At 33.9% G+C, this 17,855-nt stretch overlaps 1 protein-coding gene across 2 annotated transcripts in view; it reads left to right on the top strand.

Moving 5' to 3' along the window:
- GLRA3 (glycine receptor alpha 3) overlaps positions 1 to 17,855 on the top strand; it is a 160,231-nt gene that overhangs the window by 83,251 nt on the left and 59,125 nt on the right. For both annotated transcript variants that reach the window (XM_063077170.1, XM_063077171.1), the window contains exon 4: positions 7,293 to 7,516. In XM_063077170.1, the coding sequence (XP_062933240.1) occupies positions 7,293 to 7,516 (224 nt within the window). The remainder of the gene's footprint in view (positions 1 to 7,292; positions 7,517 to 17,855) is intronic.

Raw genomic sequence — 17,855 nt, 5'->3', positions numbered from 1 at the left:
TCTCTCCTTCTACTGATTTTGAGTTTAGTTTGTTTTTCTAGCTCCTGGAGGTGTAATGTTACGTTGTTTATTTGGAGTCTTTGTCCTTTTTTGATGTAGACATTTATTTCTATAAACTTCCCTCTTAGAATTGCTTTCATTCTATCACATAGGTTCTGGTTTGTTGTGTTTTAATTTTCATTTGTCTCCAGAAATTTTTTAATTTCCTTCTTAATTTCTTCTTTGACCCATTCATTGTTTAGGAGCATATTGTTTAATTTCCATGTATTCATACAGTTTCTAATGTCTCTTTTATTGTTGATTTTTAGTTTTATCTTACTGTGGTTAGATGAGGTAGTTGATATGATTTCAATTTTTGTTATATTTGCTGACTTGTTTTGTGTCCTAACATATGATCTATTCCTTAAGCATGTTCCATGTGCTGCTGAGAAGAATGTGTATTCTGCAGCTGTTGAATTAAGTGTTGTATATTATGCTTGTTAGGTCAAGTCAGCCCACAGTAGAGATTAATTCTGATATTTCACAATTAATTTTCTGTCTAGATGATCTGTTCTTTGCTGAAAGTGGGGGGTTAAAGTCCTCAACTATTATTGTGCTGGAGTCAATCTCTCCTGTTAGGTCCAATAGTAATTGTTTTATATAGTTGGGTGCTCTGGAGTTGGGTGCATATGTATTTAGAATTGTTATAGCCTCTTGTTGAAGTGATCCCTTTATCATTATATAGTGACCTTCCTTGTCTTCTTTTACTTTTCTTGGCTAGAGGTCTATTTTATCTGATATAAGTATAGCTACTCATGCTCTTTTTTTTTTTTCCATTTGCCCGAAATATCTTTTTTCATCCCTTCACTTTCAGCCAGTGTGTGTCTTTATTGGTTAAGCCAATTTCTTGTAGACAGAGTATTGTTGGTTATTGTTTTATAAACCATGCAACCACTATGTGTCTTTTAATTGGGCCGTTTAATCCATTTACATTTAGGATTATTATTGATATATAGGGACTTGTTACTGCCATTTTGCTATTTATTTTCTGGTTGTTTTGTGGATCCTTTTTCCCTTTTTTCTGGTCTTACTGTTTTCCTTTGTGGTTGAGTGGTTTTCTCTAGTTTTATGTTTTGCTTTCTTGCTATTTATTTTTAGCATGTCTCTCATAAGTTATTGTGTTATGGTTAGCATGAGGTTTACAAAAGACATGTTATAGTTATAACAAATTATTTTAGACTAATGACAGCTTAATTTTGATATCTAAGGGGAAAGTGAAGTCTACACTTTGGTATCATTTCCACCCTCCACCCCCACTTTTTGGCAATTTGTTCTTTCAAGATACATCTTTTAATATTGCTTTTCTCTCATTTGGTTGTTATATATGTTAGTGTCTTGTTAGGTTTGTTCTTTAGTCTTCATATGAAGCACTGAAGATTTAAGTGCTTTTATCTTCAATAAAGCACTGAAGATTTAAGTGCTTTATTCACTACCCTTTCAACCTTAGGGTATTCTAAGGTTGTCTGTGAATTTATTTTACTAATGAGTTATGTACCTTGAAAGATTTTCTGGCTGTTCCTTACCATCATCTTCTTTCAGAATGAAGAACTCCCTTTAGCACTAGATACCTGTTTTCTTTCCTCTGTAACAATACTATTTTAAAAAATCTCCATATCAATATAGAAGTTCACCAGTATAGAAATTTGGCAACCAGTCATAAAGAGGCAGGGCATGCGTGTGGGTGCATAGCCAACTGTGTGTATTTGTGTGCGTGTGTGTGTAAAAGAGAGAGATGGAGACAGAGAGACAGAAGCAGAGAGAAACAAGGAAGAAGGAAAAAGAAAGGGTAGAGATGAGAGTAAGAAGGCAGAGAAAAAAGAAGAGAGGTAGAGTAGGCTGCCAGATTAAAAATTGCTTAAAAGCACTAGGAAACATAAAAATTAATGGAATTGTGGGACCATAAGGAAAGAGAAGCATTTATAACTTTTGTGGTTGACATCAGATTACTATTTTTCTCTAATTTTTTCTAATTGATTATTTCAATCTAGCTTCTGGCAATTTTATACTAAATAGCAAAAGATGGAAGCTTATATTCTATATGCCATTTTAGCTGATACATTATGTTGTGCTGTTTACTAAATTTGGTCTCCCCCCAGGGTACCTATTATGGGGAAATAACAACTAGAAACATACTAAATTTACTCTGAGAACAGTTAGAGATAGTATTTGTAATTTCTTATCAGTAAGCATACTGATCAGTAAGTCCAAAATTCCTTACGAAAACAAACATAAACCACTTAAACCCAGAATCTTTGCATTAATTTGTAGAATGTTTGGTTTGCATACAAGGTAAACACGAGTGGCAGTATGTCATGGGGGCAGTGTGTCCTGTAAAGCTCTTAAGCCAACACCTCTGGGTCTGAATTACAGCTCTTTCACTTATTAGCTCTATTGATCCTGTTAAAGTTACTTATCTTAACTTTGTCCTATTTTCCACATCTGTAAATGTAGGCAAATAATAGCACCTACCTCATTCATGAAGCATGTAGTATAACATTTGGCACAAAGTTCCATGTAGTTGTGAGCAGCTATATGTACCATTACGGATAAGGGCCTTATATGCACAAACATTCAAATTTGATATGTGAGTGTACGTACATTTGTATGTATGTATGTATGCATATATATGGGGGAAATTGGGGCAATTGAATAAAGATAAAAAAATCTAAAACTGCCTCAATGTTAAAATATAAAATTTAATATATAAAGTCGATGATCAATTTATTGTAATAGTTCTGCAAATTTTCCACAAGATGTTATCGGCCAGATTTCAAAGTTGCAATTATCTGTCCCAAATTCCAGCATGGCAAATCAAAATATCCCTAGTACTTCAAAACTAATTTAGAAACAGAAAATATACCAAATTTCTATTTAATATGTCTTCTAATTTGGGGAGGCCTAAAAACTAATATTTAATGAGTGCAGTTCTAAGTACATTAAGTGGACTGCTTCAGTGCTCACAACAACCCTATCAAAGGAGGTATTATTATAACCATCCCTATCTTACAGATGAAGAAACAAGGCACAAGGACATTAGAAAGCTATTAACTGGGAGAAGTGGGATTTGATCCCCAGAAGACTTATTCCTGAGCCTGGTATATTCACCATTCTAATAGTTCGCCTGATATGCATTATTTATTATTACTTTTTGTACCTCAAAATGTAAGAATTTCAAACACTGTATCAGAAAATGCAGTGTGGAGTGTATTTTTAATTATGTGACAGAGAGATTGAATTTAAACTATATCTTAACAGTTACAGTAGTACCCCCTTATCCCAGAAGATAGGTTCTAAGACCCCCAGTAGATGCCTGAAACTGCAGATAGTACCAAAGTCTATATATGCTATGTTTTTTCCTATACATACATACCTATGATAAAGTTTAATGGATAAATTAGGCACAGTAAGAGATCAATAATAACTAATAATAAAATAGAACAATTATAACAGTGTACTATAATAAAAGTTATGTGAATATAGTCTCTCTCTCTCTCTCTCTCCCAAAATATCTTATTGCTCTGTATACACCTTTCTCTTTGTAATCAGTCAATATGATAACTGAGATGGCTGCTAAGTGACTAACAGGCAGGTAGTGTCTGCTGCGTGGTTACACTGCACAAAGGAATGATTCACATCCTGGGCAGAGGGAATGGGATAAAGTAAAATTTTATTATGCTGGTCAGAATGACACACAATTTAAAACTGAATAGTTTATTTCTTGAATTCTCCATTCAGCGTTTTCAGACCTTGGTTGAATTTGACCACAGGTAACTGAAACCACAGAAAGCAAAAAACACAGATAACAAGGGACTATTCTACTTATTTCCAAAACCAAACTTGATATATAATTTTATTTGTCAACAAACTATTTTCTTACTCAATTAATTTAAGTTAATTAGAATAAAGCCTATTACTGTACTTCCAAAATGTCAAAATTAGTTTTTTTATATTAAGAATATGATTATATTTCAATAAGTTATTATATAATATTAATATATGCTGATACAGTATAACATATATTTACAAATAAAGTTTATTCTGTAACACATGAAAAAAATAAATTAACTTCTGAAAGCTTCCCCAAAGTGTATATTACTGCAGAAGGAGTTTGTAAGACAAAAGAATCATTAATGTCTGTGTACTAAAATTTTATGTTTCCATACAAGGGTCAAATCAGCTGCCTCATAAGACTTATGAATGAATTTAATATATGTCCAGATTTTAAAAATGTGAAACATTAATATTTATTTTACTCTCAGTATATATATAATTTTATAGTTATTAGTGTCTTTTTTTAAAATTATATATATATATATATCCTTTCTACATATTTACCCTTATAGAAAAATAAACATTGATAGCATAATCTAAATTGATGAACTGATGAACAGGGAAAATTCAGTTAATAAAACATTTAGTCTTTATTCTATTTATAGTCAATGAATGCTTTTTTTTGCAAATGCCGCATACACATCTTATAGTCTGATGATGTACAAAGCTGTTTTCTTTTTCAGTCTAGGGTATTTTATTATAGGCAAGTTATTTCAAATATAGGACTTATTTTAGGGTGGTATTTGTGTCAGTTTATTTACCCTTTTCTTTGCATGTTTTCACAAATTACCAAGGCTCGAAAATAATTAATATAATTGGATGCTAAATAAGGATACAGTGGTTATGAGGAATTGGCCTTAAAATAATATTTTTGAAATGCCGAATTTGGTTGTTTATTGGGAAGTTTCCCATCTCAATGTTCGTTTGCAGGCAAACCAAAACCCAAACTGTGAGGATTGTTAAAACCTAAGTTTCTAGGTTTTCAGGACATAGTCATTTTAGAGTTTTGCTTTGGATCCTGGCCCTAAACCAAAGACCTAAATGTGCTAAAAAACAAGATTTTTTTCCGGTTATTCACAGAAAGAGTACCACAGTGAATATAGGATAATGTTTGGCCTCGGTGATCGGAGACAGTTGATTTTCCATTGTGTGATTTAGAAACAGAAACTGAAGCCTACTTGATGCCTTTTATAGCTCACTCTTGGAGCAAAATTGTTCCTGAGAAATAAGAAATTGTGTCTATAAAGTTTATCACTAGTACCAATAACAAGAGGATAAAGAAATTCAACCAAATTTTATTACATATACTGCAGCTTAAAAGTATTTTTATTTTAACCTAAGTTGGAGAACAGCTCCTGAGAGTTCTCAGTCAAGAAATATGTTACAGCATCAAAATGCTCCAAACAATTTTGTTATCTATTTAAGGAATCACTCCAAATGTAAATTCTTTACTAGTTAGTTATCTTTCCTGGCAGGCAGGATTATAACTTGTCCCTGTTCAGCCTTCTCCTGCCTGTGAGGTAGGGAGAGTCTGATTTTAGTCCGATTGTTCCTTTGGTGGTAGGTAGGGCACACACTGCACAATGGCAAAGGAAACCAGAACTGGCCAGCCGTGAAGCTGTGTTTCACGGTGCTCTAAACCATAGGCTAAGAGAGGACAACCTGTTCTCGGCTGGTAGGTGCTTGTTCACATATCCCCGTTTATAGGTTCTACAGATCCTGTGGCTGGTGAAGTTTCTACATTATCATGAGCTCTCTGGTAAAAAGCTGAAGTGAACTCTGCTCCATTGTCACTTTGGAGGATACATGCGGCACCTAGGAAGCAGAAAAAAATATTATCTGCTATGTAGCCTTAGCTGCAGTTAGAAGATAGTGGTCTCAGTGCACATTGATCTAGGGGGCATACTGATTTGTAACATTCAGTGCAAACTCTGAATTTGACCTATCTATAAGGTAAGCTGTCTACCTGGTCTGATGTTAAGCAAGTATCCTTGTGATTGTTTGGTTACAATATTCTAACGACTCATAATTTGGTATTCAAGAAATAGAAAAACAGGGCCGAGCCCGTGGCGCACTCGGTAGAGTGCTGCGCTGGGAGCGCGGCGACGCTTCCGCCGTGGGTTCGGATCCTATATAGGAATGACCGGTGCACTCACTGGCTGAGTGCCGGTCACGAAAAAAAAAAAAAAAAGAAATAGAAAAACAGATGAAAATTGGTTTCAGTTTCTCAGAATATCTCCAGCCATGTTTATTTTTCATGGAAATGATGCTTTCATCAAACATTTGCTTTAATCATGCTTACAATGAAGTCTATACTTAATTTATTTGCTCATTTCAAAAATCTAAGGGGAAAATTATATTTATAAAGTCATGTGTGGTACTTTCTTTCATGTACTGTGTATACATAAATACTACACATATACTCAGCTATCAATCCATGTCATTCTATACATTAGTCCAGAAATGGTGAGCAAAAATTTGGTTGAAATCATTAACTCCTCTCCTTTTAAAATTAACTATGAAAGATCTGATTGGGAAATCTCATTAGCCAAATCTTCTTAAAGGATTATTGCCAGTAATTATCCTTTATTATTTCTTTGCTATTCTAAAATCACTTTTTATTTTTCCCAAATTACTCATTTCATAGAAATTATGTGCTATATTAAACATGAGAAAATGTGTTTTTATTGTGAAAAAGTACAAGGGTAATTCAAAAAGTTCATGGAAAAGTAGAATTGAAAGGTAATATGAATCTTTCCAGGAATTTTTCAAGTACTCTCATATATATATATATGTATATATCATCATTTTTGTAATACAGACAGCATTCAAGAAAATTTACTGTATGTACTCTAGATGCTATTAAATATCTACTAAAAAGAAACTACTCTAGAAAATAAATGCAAAGGTGAAAATATTTTACTCCAAGTGTCTAATAGCAATTCTATATTTTATTCTGACAAATCAGGGAAGTAAAATTTGAATGAAACAGCAAAATATAAATATAATAAGCTGTGGTCTTTTCTTTGAAGGCATATAGTTTACTGAAGATACGGGCAAAACTTCAGAACTTCAAATGACTCTTTCAGGTAGTGAAAAGAGTGAGGATTTAGGGTTTGGAAATCTCCCAAGGATGCCAGTGGCTCTTATTGTAGTTCAGCAAAGCCCAAAGAATAGCACGTAAGACACATAAGATCCTAAACTTTCTTTTAAAGACTTTATTTTTTAAAGCAGTTTTAGGTTCACAGCAAAATTGAGAGGAAGATACAAAGACTTCCATATACTCCCTGCCCCCACACAAGCATAGACTCCCCCAGAGTGCTACATCTGCTACAACTGATGAGACACTACGGTGACGCCATGGATTCTAAACTTTTTAAAGCAGAGCTTCCTTCTTTCTTTCTTTCTTTCTTTTATCATAGGATTACAGAGTGAATATCTTTCTTCGTCAGAAATGGAATGATCCTCGCCTTGCATATAGTGAATATCCTGACGACTCTTTAGACCTCGACCCTTCCATGCTGGACTCCATTTGGAAACCTGACTTGTTCTTTGCCAATGAAAAGGGCGCTAACTTTCATGAAGTCACTACAGACAACAAATTGCTAAGAATTTTCAAAAACGGAAATGTTCTATATTCAATAAGGTAAGTCCTAGACTTAAATTCCTGATTTTGGTAAAATAGAGTACTGTAGGGTTGGGGTTTTTTTGTTGTTGTTGTTTTTGTTTTTGTGTGAGAGTTTTGAAATTTTGAACAAATGCTATCACGGTTCCCCTTGAGTTCCAAACGTCTGATCAACAATAACAGACCCAAGTCCCAGATCCAGAAACTGTATGAGTAATTCTTGGAAATCCGCTTTCTTAACAATCCGATTCTTAACATTAGCCAGGTTGATAGGAGTTTTAATGGCAAATCAAATCATACATTATGATTATGTTATTATGTACACATATTTCCTTTGAATATTTATAGGTGAAAACATGTTCAGGTTTGCTTGTCTGAGATCCATTTCACATAAATTATTTTTCAAGTATATGTATTTTTCAAGTATTTTTTAGATATCCTTGAGCTTCTCTAAGTCATCCTTTTGCATTTTTATCCTAGCTATGCAATTTTCATCCTTTCTGTCATGCTGGAAAGTAGTGATTTGTTGATAAACTTTCAAGAAGGCAAAGAAAAAAAAATCACTGTATTATATAAAAATGGATGACAATCAAAACCTTTATCACGATCCCTGGAAAAATTCTTATTTACATTTTAGCTATTTCTCAGAAGACCATGAAGCATTTAGTGACTAATACCAAAACATGAAAATAATGAACACCAAAACATGAACACTAATCATCAAGTTTTCTGACATTTGGACTCTAGAACTCATTTAACTTTGGCAATTCATTAAATATCAAACAAGTACAGATCCAGTAAACAGCTACTTACAGTGATTTTGTTATATCTGAAAAATTTTCTAAAATAAAGTGATTATCTTAAAAATCTTCCATTTTGTTATTTTCTTAATTTAGCTCAGTTGTGAAAAATAGGAGGTCAAGAGCAGAATACATGTCATCTTTCTTGGGAGATGGAGAATATGCTCTACTTATAACAACAGGCAACTGTTTAAATATTTGTACAACCAGTAACTTGTTTTAAAAGGTATCAAGGTGGGCTTAATATTGACACTTTTAGCTTAAAAACTTATATTTTATCTCTCTCTTACTTTCCCTTTTGTTGACATTTCTTCTCATTGGGAATGGGATATTTGATTTGAATTCATCTGCCCAATATCAGGGATGTTTCTATTTTTGCCAAGTAATAGTATAGGATAAAGTAGTAAGAATGAAAACTTAATCTTAGTGGCTTTGTGATTTTGAATGCTTTTGTCTGCAAAGTGGTTCTGTAAATAATGGTTTATCCTGTGTCTGCTTTTCATCTTTTCCATCCAATATACTGTGTCTGCTTTTCACATTTTTCTATTTCATGTGAACAAATTTCCTTTCAATACATTTATTGCTTCCTATGAGTGACAGGGTGACATCACTCTACAGTGAACTGACACTTTCATCAGATTTCTGAAAACTAACTAATATATGTTAATATAATCATGAGTGCTGCTACATATGACATAAAGGAATATTTCAGGTCCTATCACTAATTAAGCCCTATACTCCCATATGGATGAATAACATAATGATGAATCCCAGGTATAAGCAAGAGATTTCAAACTTTTTTGGAAAATTACCGAAAAATACAAGTATCAAAAGATAGAATTTCACTTCTGGGAAAATGGAGAAAACAGTTTTTCCCTATTCTGCCTGCTAAGTACAACTAAGAACCCTGGACATAATACATGTAACAACTTAAGGAGACTCCCAATGGTGGATAGAAGAAGAAAGACTGGCTAAGGGCATTGGAACCTGAGGAACAACATACAGGTGAATTCCCAGGAGTTTTTCTTTTCTTTCTTTCTTTTTTTTTTTTTTTTTTTCCTTGCCTCCTATATCCCGGACTTGGAGATGAAGAAGCTGGCAACCTGGAAACATCCAAAGCCACAGACAAAAAAAAAAAAAGTCCCAACAAAAGCCTAATTTCTCTAGCCAGTCTAACATTCTCTAGATGTTAGGAATCATAGCAAGAGAAAACCTTTAGACAACTGCTCTACTCCAGCCAAATATTCCAGAAGAAATGTGACCCCACCTCACGCCCACACTAAAGCCATTGAACCCCAAATGTGGAGCCTAGACTTCCAGTCTTGCTATGTTGTAATAAGGTACCCTAACATCTATGTCAAGGTGGTATCAGGGAATGCCAAATAGTGAGCTAGACTTTCATCCCCCACCAGCCTGTATTAAGCCTCACACCTTGCATTGTCAATGGAGCCCTCATGGAGAGCCAGGAATTCTACACTCACCCTGAAGAAACAAGGCCCTCCCTCCCTTCCTGATGTGATAGTTTCAGAGGGGTCCGAGTGGAGAGTCAGGACTTTCAACACCACCCAGCAGTAATAAGGCCACTGCCACCATGATGTCAGTGGAGATGATGTGGGAGCAGGAATGTCCAGCAATAACTAGGAGCCTCTCCTCTCACATGTCAATATAGAGGCTCATTAGGAAACCTGGACTTCTTCCTCCACCTGGAAGTAACGAGACAGCACCTCCCCCTTGCCCTGACAGAGCAGTGTCACAGAAAGCCAATTAAAACAGAAAGTTTAATTAAGATCCAGAGTCTAATAAAATAATATTAAATATGCCCAGGCTTCAATAAAAAAATCATTCATCGTACAAAGAATGAGAAAGATCTCCAAATGCATGAAAAAATACAATCAATGAATGCCAACATCAAATAATAGAGATGCTAGATATCTGACAAATACTTTAAAGTAGCCATGATAAAAATGGGCAATTACAAATATTCCTGAAACAAATGAAAAAAATAGAAAGCCTCAGCAGAGAAATAGAAGCTATAAAGCGAAATCAAATGGAAATTTTACAACTTAAAAATACAATAACCAAAGTAAAGACTTAGTGGATGGGCTCAACAGAAAAATGAAGAAGACAGAGGAAAGAATCAGTGAGCTGTCAGATAGAATAATAAAAATTATTCGATGTGAACAATAGAGAAATAATAGATGGGGAGAGGGATCAGAGCCTCAGGGACCTGTGGGAGTACAACAAAATATGTAACATTCATGTCTTCAGAGCTCAGATAGAGAGGGGAAAGTGTATGGAGCTTAAAAAGAAAATGTCTAAATTTTTTAGACATTTTGCAAACAACATAAACTAACAGATTCAAGACACTGAGTCTGAAAATAGGATAAACCCAAAGATAAGCATACCAAGAAACACAGTACACAAACTTCTGAAAACTAAAGAAGAATCCCAAAAGCATACAGAGAACAATGACACCTTAACTATAAAGAAAAGAATAGAATGATACCAGCTTTTTCATCAGCAATCACGGAGGCAAGAAAGAAATGACAAATACTTTTCAGGTGTTGAAAGAAAGGAACTGTCATCCTACCCAGTGAAAATCTTGTACCCAGTGAAAATATCCTTCAGGAATGAAGTGGAAATCAAAATATTCTTGGACAAAGGAAAACTAAGAGATTTTATTATGAGTGAATCTACCCTGAAAGCATGACTAAAGAAGTTTCTAAACAGAAAAAAAAAAAATGATAAAAGAAAAAACATAAGAATGTCAAAAAGAAAGAAAGGGCACAGTAGGCAATAAGATAGATAAATATAATAGACTCCTCACTTTGAGTTTTCTAAATTACATTTGATAGTTAAAGCAAAAGTTATAAATCTGATGTTGGAGGAAATGAAAGTAACAAATGAGAAAACATATTTTTATAGACAGAAATTAACAAGACTGATAATATTTAGTGTTGTCTGATACCATTTTTGTGGGCACATGACGATATTAACTGGTAAGATGATTTATTAAGATATATAAAAATATAAAACTCATTTATCCTTCAATTCAGCAACACTCTTTCTAGGAATCTAAATTACATATGTGTTTATCTGTACGTAAGATACATTTACAAAGATGCCCAGTGCAACACTGAAATAGCACCAAAAGCATCTGGCCAGTTAGTTCAGTTAGTTAGAGTGTGGTGTTATAATGCCAAGGTCAAAGGTTCAGATCCCCATAGCAGCCAGCCACCAAAAAAACAAAAAAACAAAAAAACCCCCAGCCTTTATATATTCATTATTAAGAACATGGCTGTACACAATGATCACATATCATGAAATACCCTGCATGAGATAAGATCTAAATGTATTCCGAAGAAAAATCCTACCAGATATATTTAAGGGAAATGTTTTATGTTTATTTTTAATTAAACCATTTATATATATAAGCATAACTATATATGTAAAAATATTCATATATGTAAATCTATACAAGAAGTTCAGAAGGATGACCATCAATTGATTGAGAATAATCAACTTATGGAAATGACTAGCAAAATTTGGGCAGAAATAAAAGGGAATTTTAGTACATGTAAGTTTATATTTTTGAATTTTCCAGAGTGAGTCATGTATTACTTATGAATAAAATACATATGTTTTAAGTGAGAAAGGCTCTTAGCCTGAGATCATGATGCATGACTCCTCTGTGCTGTGGATTCATAATGGTTTTCAAGGGATCTGTGATAAGGTATAAATAAAACAAGTTTAAATCTTTCCCTGGTAATGTGAAAATTACCTTTGTGAAAGGTATTATATTATTTTACATTGTATTTTAAAGTACTGTTTCACTTCAGACAGGTTTTGGAAAGCATCAGTTACAAAAATATATCACTGGGTAACACAAAATAATTATATTGCCAAGTTAGAATGTCTAGACTACTTCCACTGATAGAAACGAAATACGATGTGTATGTATGTGTACTTGTGTGTGTGTAGTGTTTCCTATATGATTATAGATATTTATTTGTCTATATTAATTCTTTTTGGAGTTAGAAAATGTCAATATAAAGAACATACTATTAAGCTTTTAGTTTTTCCCTCTTCACTGAATGCAATGGAATATAAAAGCTAGAATAGGTTTTATTTGGGGAGTTTTTTGCTTACAATTTGATATCGTCAAAGTTGAAAGGACTTAATTCTGCCCATCCTGAAAATTTGTCACATAGGATAGATCTTATTATTAAGAAAATTGTGTAATTTCAAGACTACAACTGTGCTAAAACACTTAGTGCTCCAATTCAAATGCACTTTATTAAAGAAATACTAAAGTTTATTTATAATATTGAAAAGTTAAATAATTTAAGTAGAATTGGTGAGGCCTTGGAAATACTCAAGTGTTTTCTGTCTTGAAGTAGAGGAATAAAACTAAAATTGTCTGTTTTATAAATGGTGTCCTTCATTATGAATTGCTCACATTTCTTCTAATATTTGAGGAAAGCTGTGGAATAATTCAGAAATGCATCTTTTGTCTTTTCATGTGAATTTAGATGAAACAGATGGTCTTTTAACTCCTAGGTTTTGTTTCTTGTAATCCTGGCTCACATGATCAAAGAACAAATTCATTTTTTGTAAGTCATTTTTGGAAAATTCACAGGGCTTTGAAATTTTCAAATGATTTAAATCTTCAGTTTTTCTGTTAACAAAAATTGTGCTAGAAGAAAAAATCTTGCTCAATTTGCAAATGAAGCATCTGTAATGTCTCATGACAGATCTGGCTTTCCTGCTTGTTTAAAGAAAAAAGCAGAATGTCCTGGCAAAGGTAACTTATGCATTTATTTGTATTTCCTCCTTAAACACCACTAAAACAAAAAAATAAACTGAATAAGGAACAAAAATGGCATTAACACACAGGAGGATGAAAGTAATGGAAAAGAAGACAGCAACAGACAAGTGATGACAACAGTTTACGAAGCTTGAAGAGGAAGCACTTGTTAAAACTGACTTACCAGACAGAGATAGTGGAAACCTAAACCAAAGCAGGGAAGCCAAAAGGAAGAAAATAACTAATATCTTTAAACATTTAGAAATATGAGGCAGCTAGGGCTTGGGAAAGTGGGGGCTAGAAAAGAGCTAAAAGAAAAAGAATTGATTTCGGCTTTGTAGGAACAACAGGGGGCCCTCTATTCCTGATTTCCTCACTCCTGCTCTTCAGACTAGAGACTGCCTTTCTGCCTTTTGATCTGGGCAGAAAGCAGGAGCACAGAAAACATGGGAGAGATTCTTTGAAGAACTTCATGGTAGAGACTCCAGGCACAACTGGTGCCTGTCATGAGGTGTCATACTGAGAAGAAGAGGATGGCATGAGGTCTGTACACTGAATGGGAATACCCCTTGCTGACCCTAAAGTACTGAAAGCTGCACCTAAACTTCTTCCACTGAGTAGTAGACATAAGAATATACCTCTGGGGAAATTAACTTGCGCAAGAGAAAAGACCTACAGATACTGACATTTGGGCAACCTCTGGGCAGCTATGTTATCATCCTGCAGTTAAGACCATTATTCAATGAGCCATCTGCTACTAATTGAGCTCCAAATTGATTTTAGTGCCTTATTCTTAAATATAGACAGACATTTGAGGACATTCTGTCATTTTCTTTCAAAAAGCAGAGGCCAGAAGAAAAACACAGAGGAAAAAAAGGAAAAAAATTAAGGAAGCAAAAAAAATGATTCCAGAGAAAATGCAGGAAGCAGAAGAGACCATAAAAGAAATAACTCTGGACAGAAGAGACGATTGCATGCATGGAATGAGATATTTCTAGGAAAGAGAAAATGGGGACATTTAGTGCATAGTAAGAGGAAATAGTAAACCAAAGTGTAAAAAAAATCATCATAATATTTGGAAAATAAAGTGAAGAAATCTCCCAAAAAGTGGAATCAGGACACAAAGAAATAGAAAATAGGAGAGAAAGGATGTAAAAAATCAGAACATCAATAGAGAAGTCCAATATCTAATTGAAAAATAAGAACAGGAAAAAAAATAGAGGAGAGATTTTCATAAAAAAAATGGAATTGACAAATTGCCTGCTGTGTTTAACCACTGAGAGGGATTTTGTAGCTCTGATGGAGAATTGAATTTGAAGCAGTAGTAAGAATATAGAAACTGAAGTGTTAAAATGAGACACTTATTAACACTAGGGTTATCAACATGTCGTACAAAAGCTGTAAATATAGCAAATTACAAAGCTTAACCATGAACAATAATTACATATCCATAACATGCAAACACTGAATATTAGTTTAACCATAAATGTTTATAGAACTAAATTTTGAGGATTGGTGGTGAGTTATGTGTGCATGGAGTATAATATAAGGGAAATAAATTCTTATTTTCCCCTGTAGAAAATCAATAGACATTTTACCCTGCTTGTAAAGTTAACCTATCACCATTTCATGGATGCTGATGAAAGACACAAGACTCCTGAGTGAGAGAAAAAAGAATTTATTACTCACTGTAAGCAGGCAGCATGAATACTGGCATATTCACCTTACTTCTCCCTGTCCTCAAGTCTCACTGGAACAATGAAATGGGCCCAGATGGATATAACACGCACCAGTGGTCTGTGTCACAACCGTGGAACACTGAGTTTGGGAACTCACTACTTTTACAGCAAGCTTTAAGCAAGCCTTGTCTGCCCAAGCCAATGGTGTTATTTCATCTCTCAAAATAAGCAGCTGCATAGACGGCCCTAAGAAATGGCTCATGTAAAAAAATGGTCAGGGCCTCGCAGTCTTGGTATACCCAGCAAGAGGTATAGAAGAACCAGAGGCCCAAGGGGGACTATACTTCCCAACACAGATCCAGGCTCTGCTATTTACTAACTGTGATTTGGGGCAAAGTCTCTTTACTTCTGAGAGGCTCATTTTTCTTACACGTATGATAGTGATAAATAGAATCTGAAATAATGTTTTTAAAACACCAAGCATAGTGTCAGGTGTACAGTAGGCACTAAAGTTGTTATTTTTATCTTTCCAAAAAAGAAAAGAAAAAAGCATGCTTTTGTTTTCTCCAGAATCCATAAATCAGCACCGTATGGACTCTTGTAAGTTATTAATCTACCTAAGCCTTAGTTTTATCACTTGTAAAATGGGATGGTAATAACCTTATCACAAGATAATGGAAGCACATCATAGGCAGTTAACATATTATATGCTGCTTGTTTTACTAAGCAAGCAATATATAATCCTAATACTAATACACTACTAATAACATGCTAATACATCCAACTTTACTACTTATATTATAGAAGCATTATTGCATTAAAAATCAAATAATAGGAAGAAATTTTGTGTCAGAGATGCTATGTACGTCAGTTTGTCAAAGGTCATAAGATAACATCAACTTTTATTTAACCTAAATATAATCACTTTCTTTGAAATTTGATTGCAAAAAAAATTAAAGTTTACTTGTATAGTATGTACTTATTTTTTGAAGATTGACAGACATTAGTTTTTAAATAGAAAAGCAAACTTATTTCACTATTTTTTTTTTTTTTTTAATGCTGTTTATGCAAGGGAGATCAGTTTACAATGCTTTGGTTGAAATGATGTTTCTGCTGTTGATGGGACTGGCGCCATTTTAAGAAAACCCCTCCATTTTGTAAAAACTCAGATGGAAAAACCGGGCAGGGAAAATGTGAGAGGGGCTGGGAGGAGCCATGCTAACTGCAAAATTAGCTTATGTACTGTTGGCTTGCTTGCATTGGCTAATAATTCCTAGCGCAGTGATCGGGTGACTGAGTTGCCGCGCTTGCAGTTTTAGAAACCGAAAGTAAAAACGGCTTGGGACCACACTCTGAATTGGCTGGTGCGGTCCCAGCTGCTGGCAATAAAGTTTTATTTTTTTCCATATTGGTCTCTGAGGGTGATTTCTCCCAGTGCCTATAGCATGGGGTAAGGAGAATTTGGCATGCATGTGATCATGTATGTTTTTCCAAAGAGGTCCATAGCTCACTTATATCAACTTCCTAAAAAGACCATCAACAATACTAAGATTGTTTTGGTGATGGAGTTAGTAAGATTTATGATCATCTCTAAATTCAGAGGACAACAAAACTCCAAAAGTAGTTCATAGAAGCTAATTCTAATTTCCCTTCTAATCTAATTACTCCTCAGAGTGATTCACTTTTTGTAAAATCATTCATAATAAAATACCAAATCACTCAAATATATAAAATCAATGGGGAAATTCCTTATTTTTATACAGTTTAATTATATTTCTCTGATTTATTTTGGAAGAATTACTTACGTCTATCTTACTTTAAATTTAATACCTAATAGTGTATGTAATATATCATTTCTTGTGCTATAAAAAATACAAAATTTTATTTTTTTTTCATTTTATTTTTTATTTATTTATTTATTTTTTTTGTCGTTTTTTCGTGACCGGCACTCAGCCAGTGAGTGCACCGGTCAGTCCTATATGGGATCCGAACCCGCGGCGGGAGCGTCGCCGCGCTCCCAGCGCAGCACTCTACCAAGTGCACCACAGGCTCGGCCCAAAAAATACAAAATTTTAAATGTCCCATCAATTACAGAACCCATTTTCATATAAAATGTTCCATTGCTTTTGAGAGGCAGTTATAAGGTCAAGAGCATAGAATCTAGAACTAGACCACCAGGGTTATAAATTCAGCTCTACCAGTTTCTGCTGTGTAATATCAGACAAGTTATTTAACCAACATCTAAGTTTCCTCATCTCTAACATAGGGTAATATCACTTACCTATCTTATAAATTTTTAGGACGGAATAAATGAGTTAACATATAAAAAGTGTCTAGAATAGCCCATCTCTAACATAGGGTAATATCACTTACCTATCTTATAAATTTTTAGGACGGAATAAATGAGTTAACATATAAAAAGTGTCTAGAATAGTATCTACAACATAATAAGCACTATAGATGTATTACCTATTATGATATTACAGATAGTATTTCAAAGCTGATTAAATTGCTAATTAAGAGGATACTGTCTTTATGACAATAGATTTAGAACTATTAGGAATGAATACAAATATTTTTTTTTAAAAGTACATGATGAAGTCAGAGAATATTTTTAGTTCAATTAGTGGTTGAAATAAACACCATTCTCTAGGCAATACTTGTTCAAAAATGGGGAAAAATTGAATTTTAATGGGGCCAATTGTTTGTCACAGATTATAGTCAGCTTTTTTCAACATTATTACTTTGCTAAGTCAAGACTTCTTAAGGGAAAATACAAAACATCATATCCTGTTTATGTGTTTTGTCTCAGAAAGAGAACTTAGTGTCCTCCTCACACAAGGAGACATTCATTTCTAAAACAGTCGAGTGTAATTAATTGCCTCTTGATTCAGTTCTGCTGATGAGGTCAGGACCTATCTTTAATTTACATGGAATGTTTTGATCAAGAAATTCAGTAGCACACCCACCAGGTTGACACATATTTTTCAATATTCAGTGAAAGAATTATATTGTACCTTATATGAAAGAAAGAAAAGCCAATAAATAGGTTTGGGTAGGACATGATTTATGAC

The sequence above is a fragment of the Cynocephalus volans genome, chromosome 13, assembly GCF_027409185.1.
Source record: "Cynocephalus volans isolate mCynVol1 chromosome 13, mCynVol1.pri, whole genome shotgun sequence".
NCBI lineage: Eukaryota > Metazoa > Chordata > Mammalia > Dermoptera > Cynocephalidae > Cynocephalus > Cynocephalus volans.
This window is presented reverse-complemented; position numbering and strand designations above follow the sequence as displayed.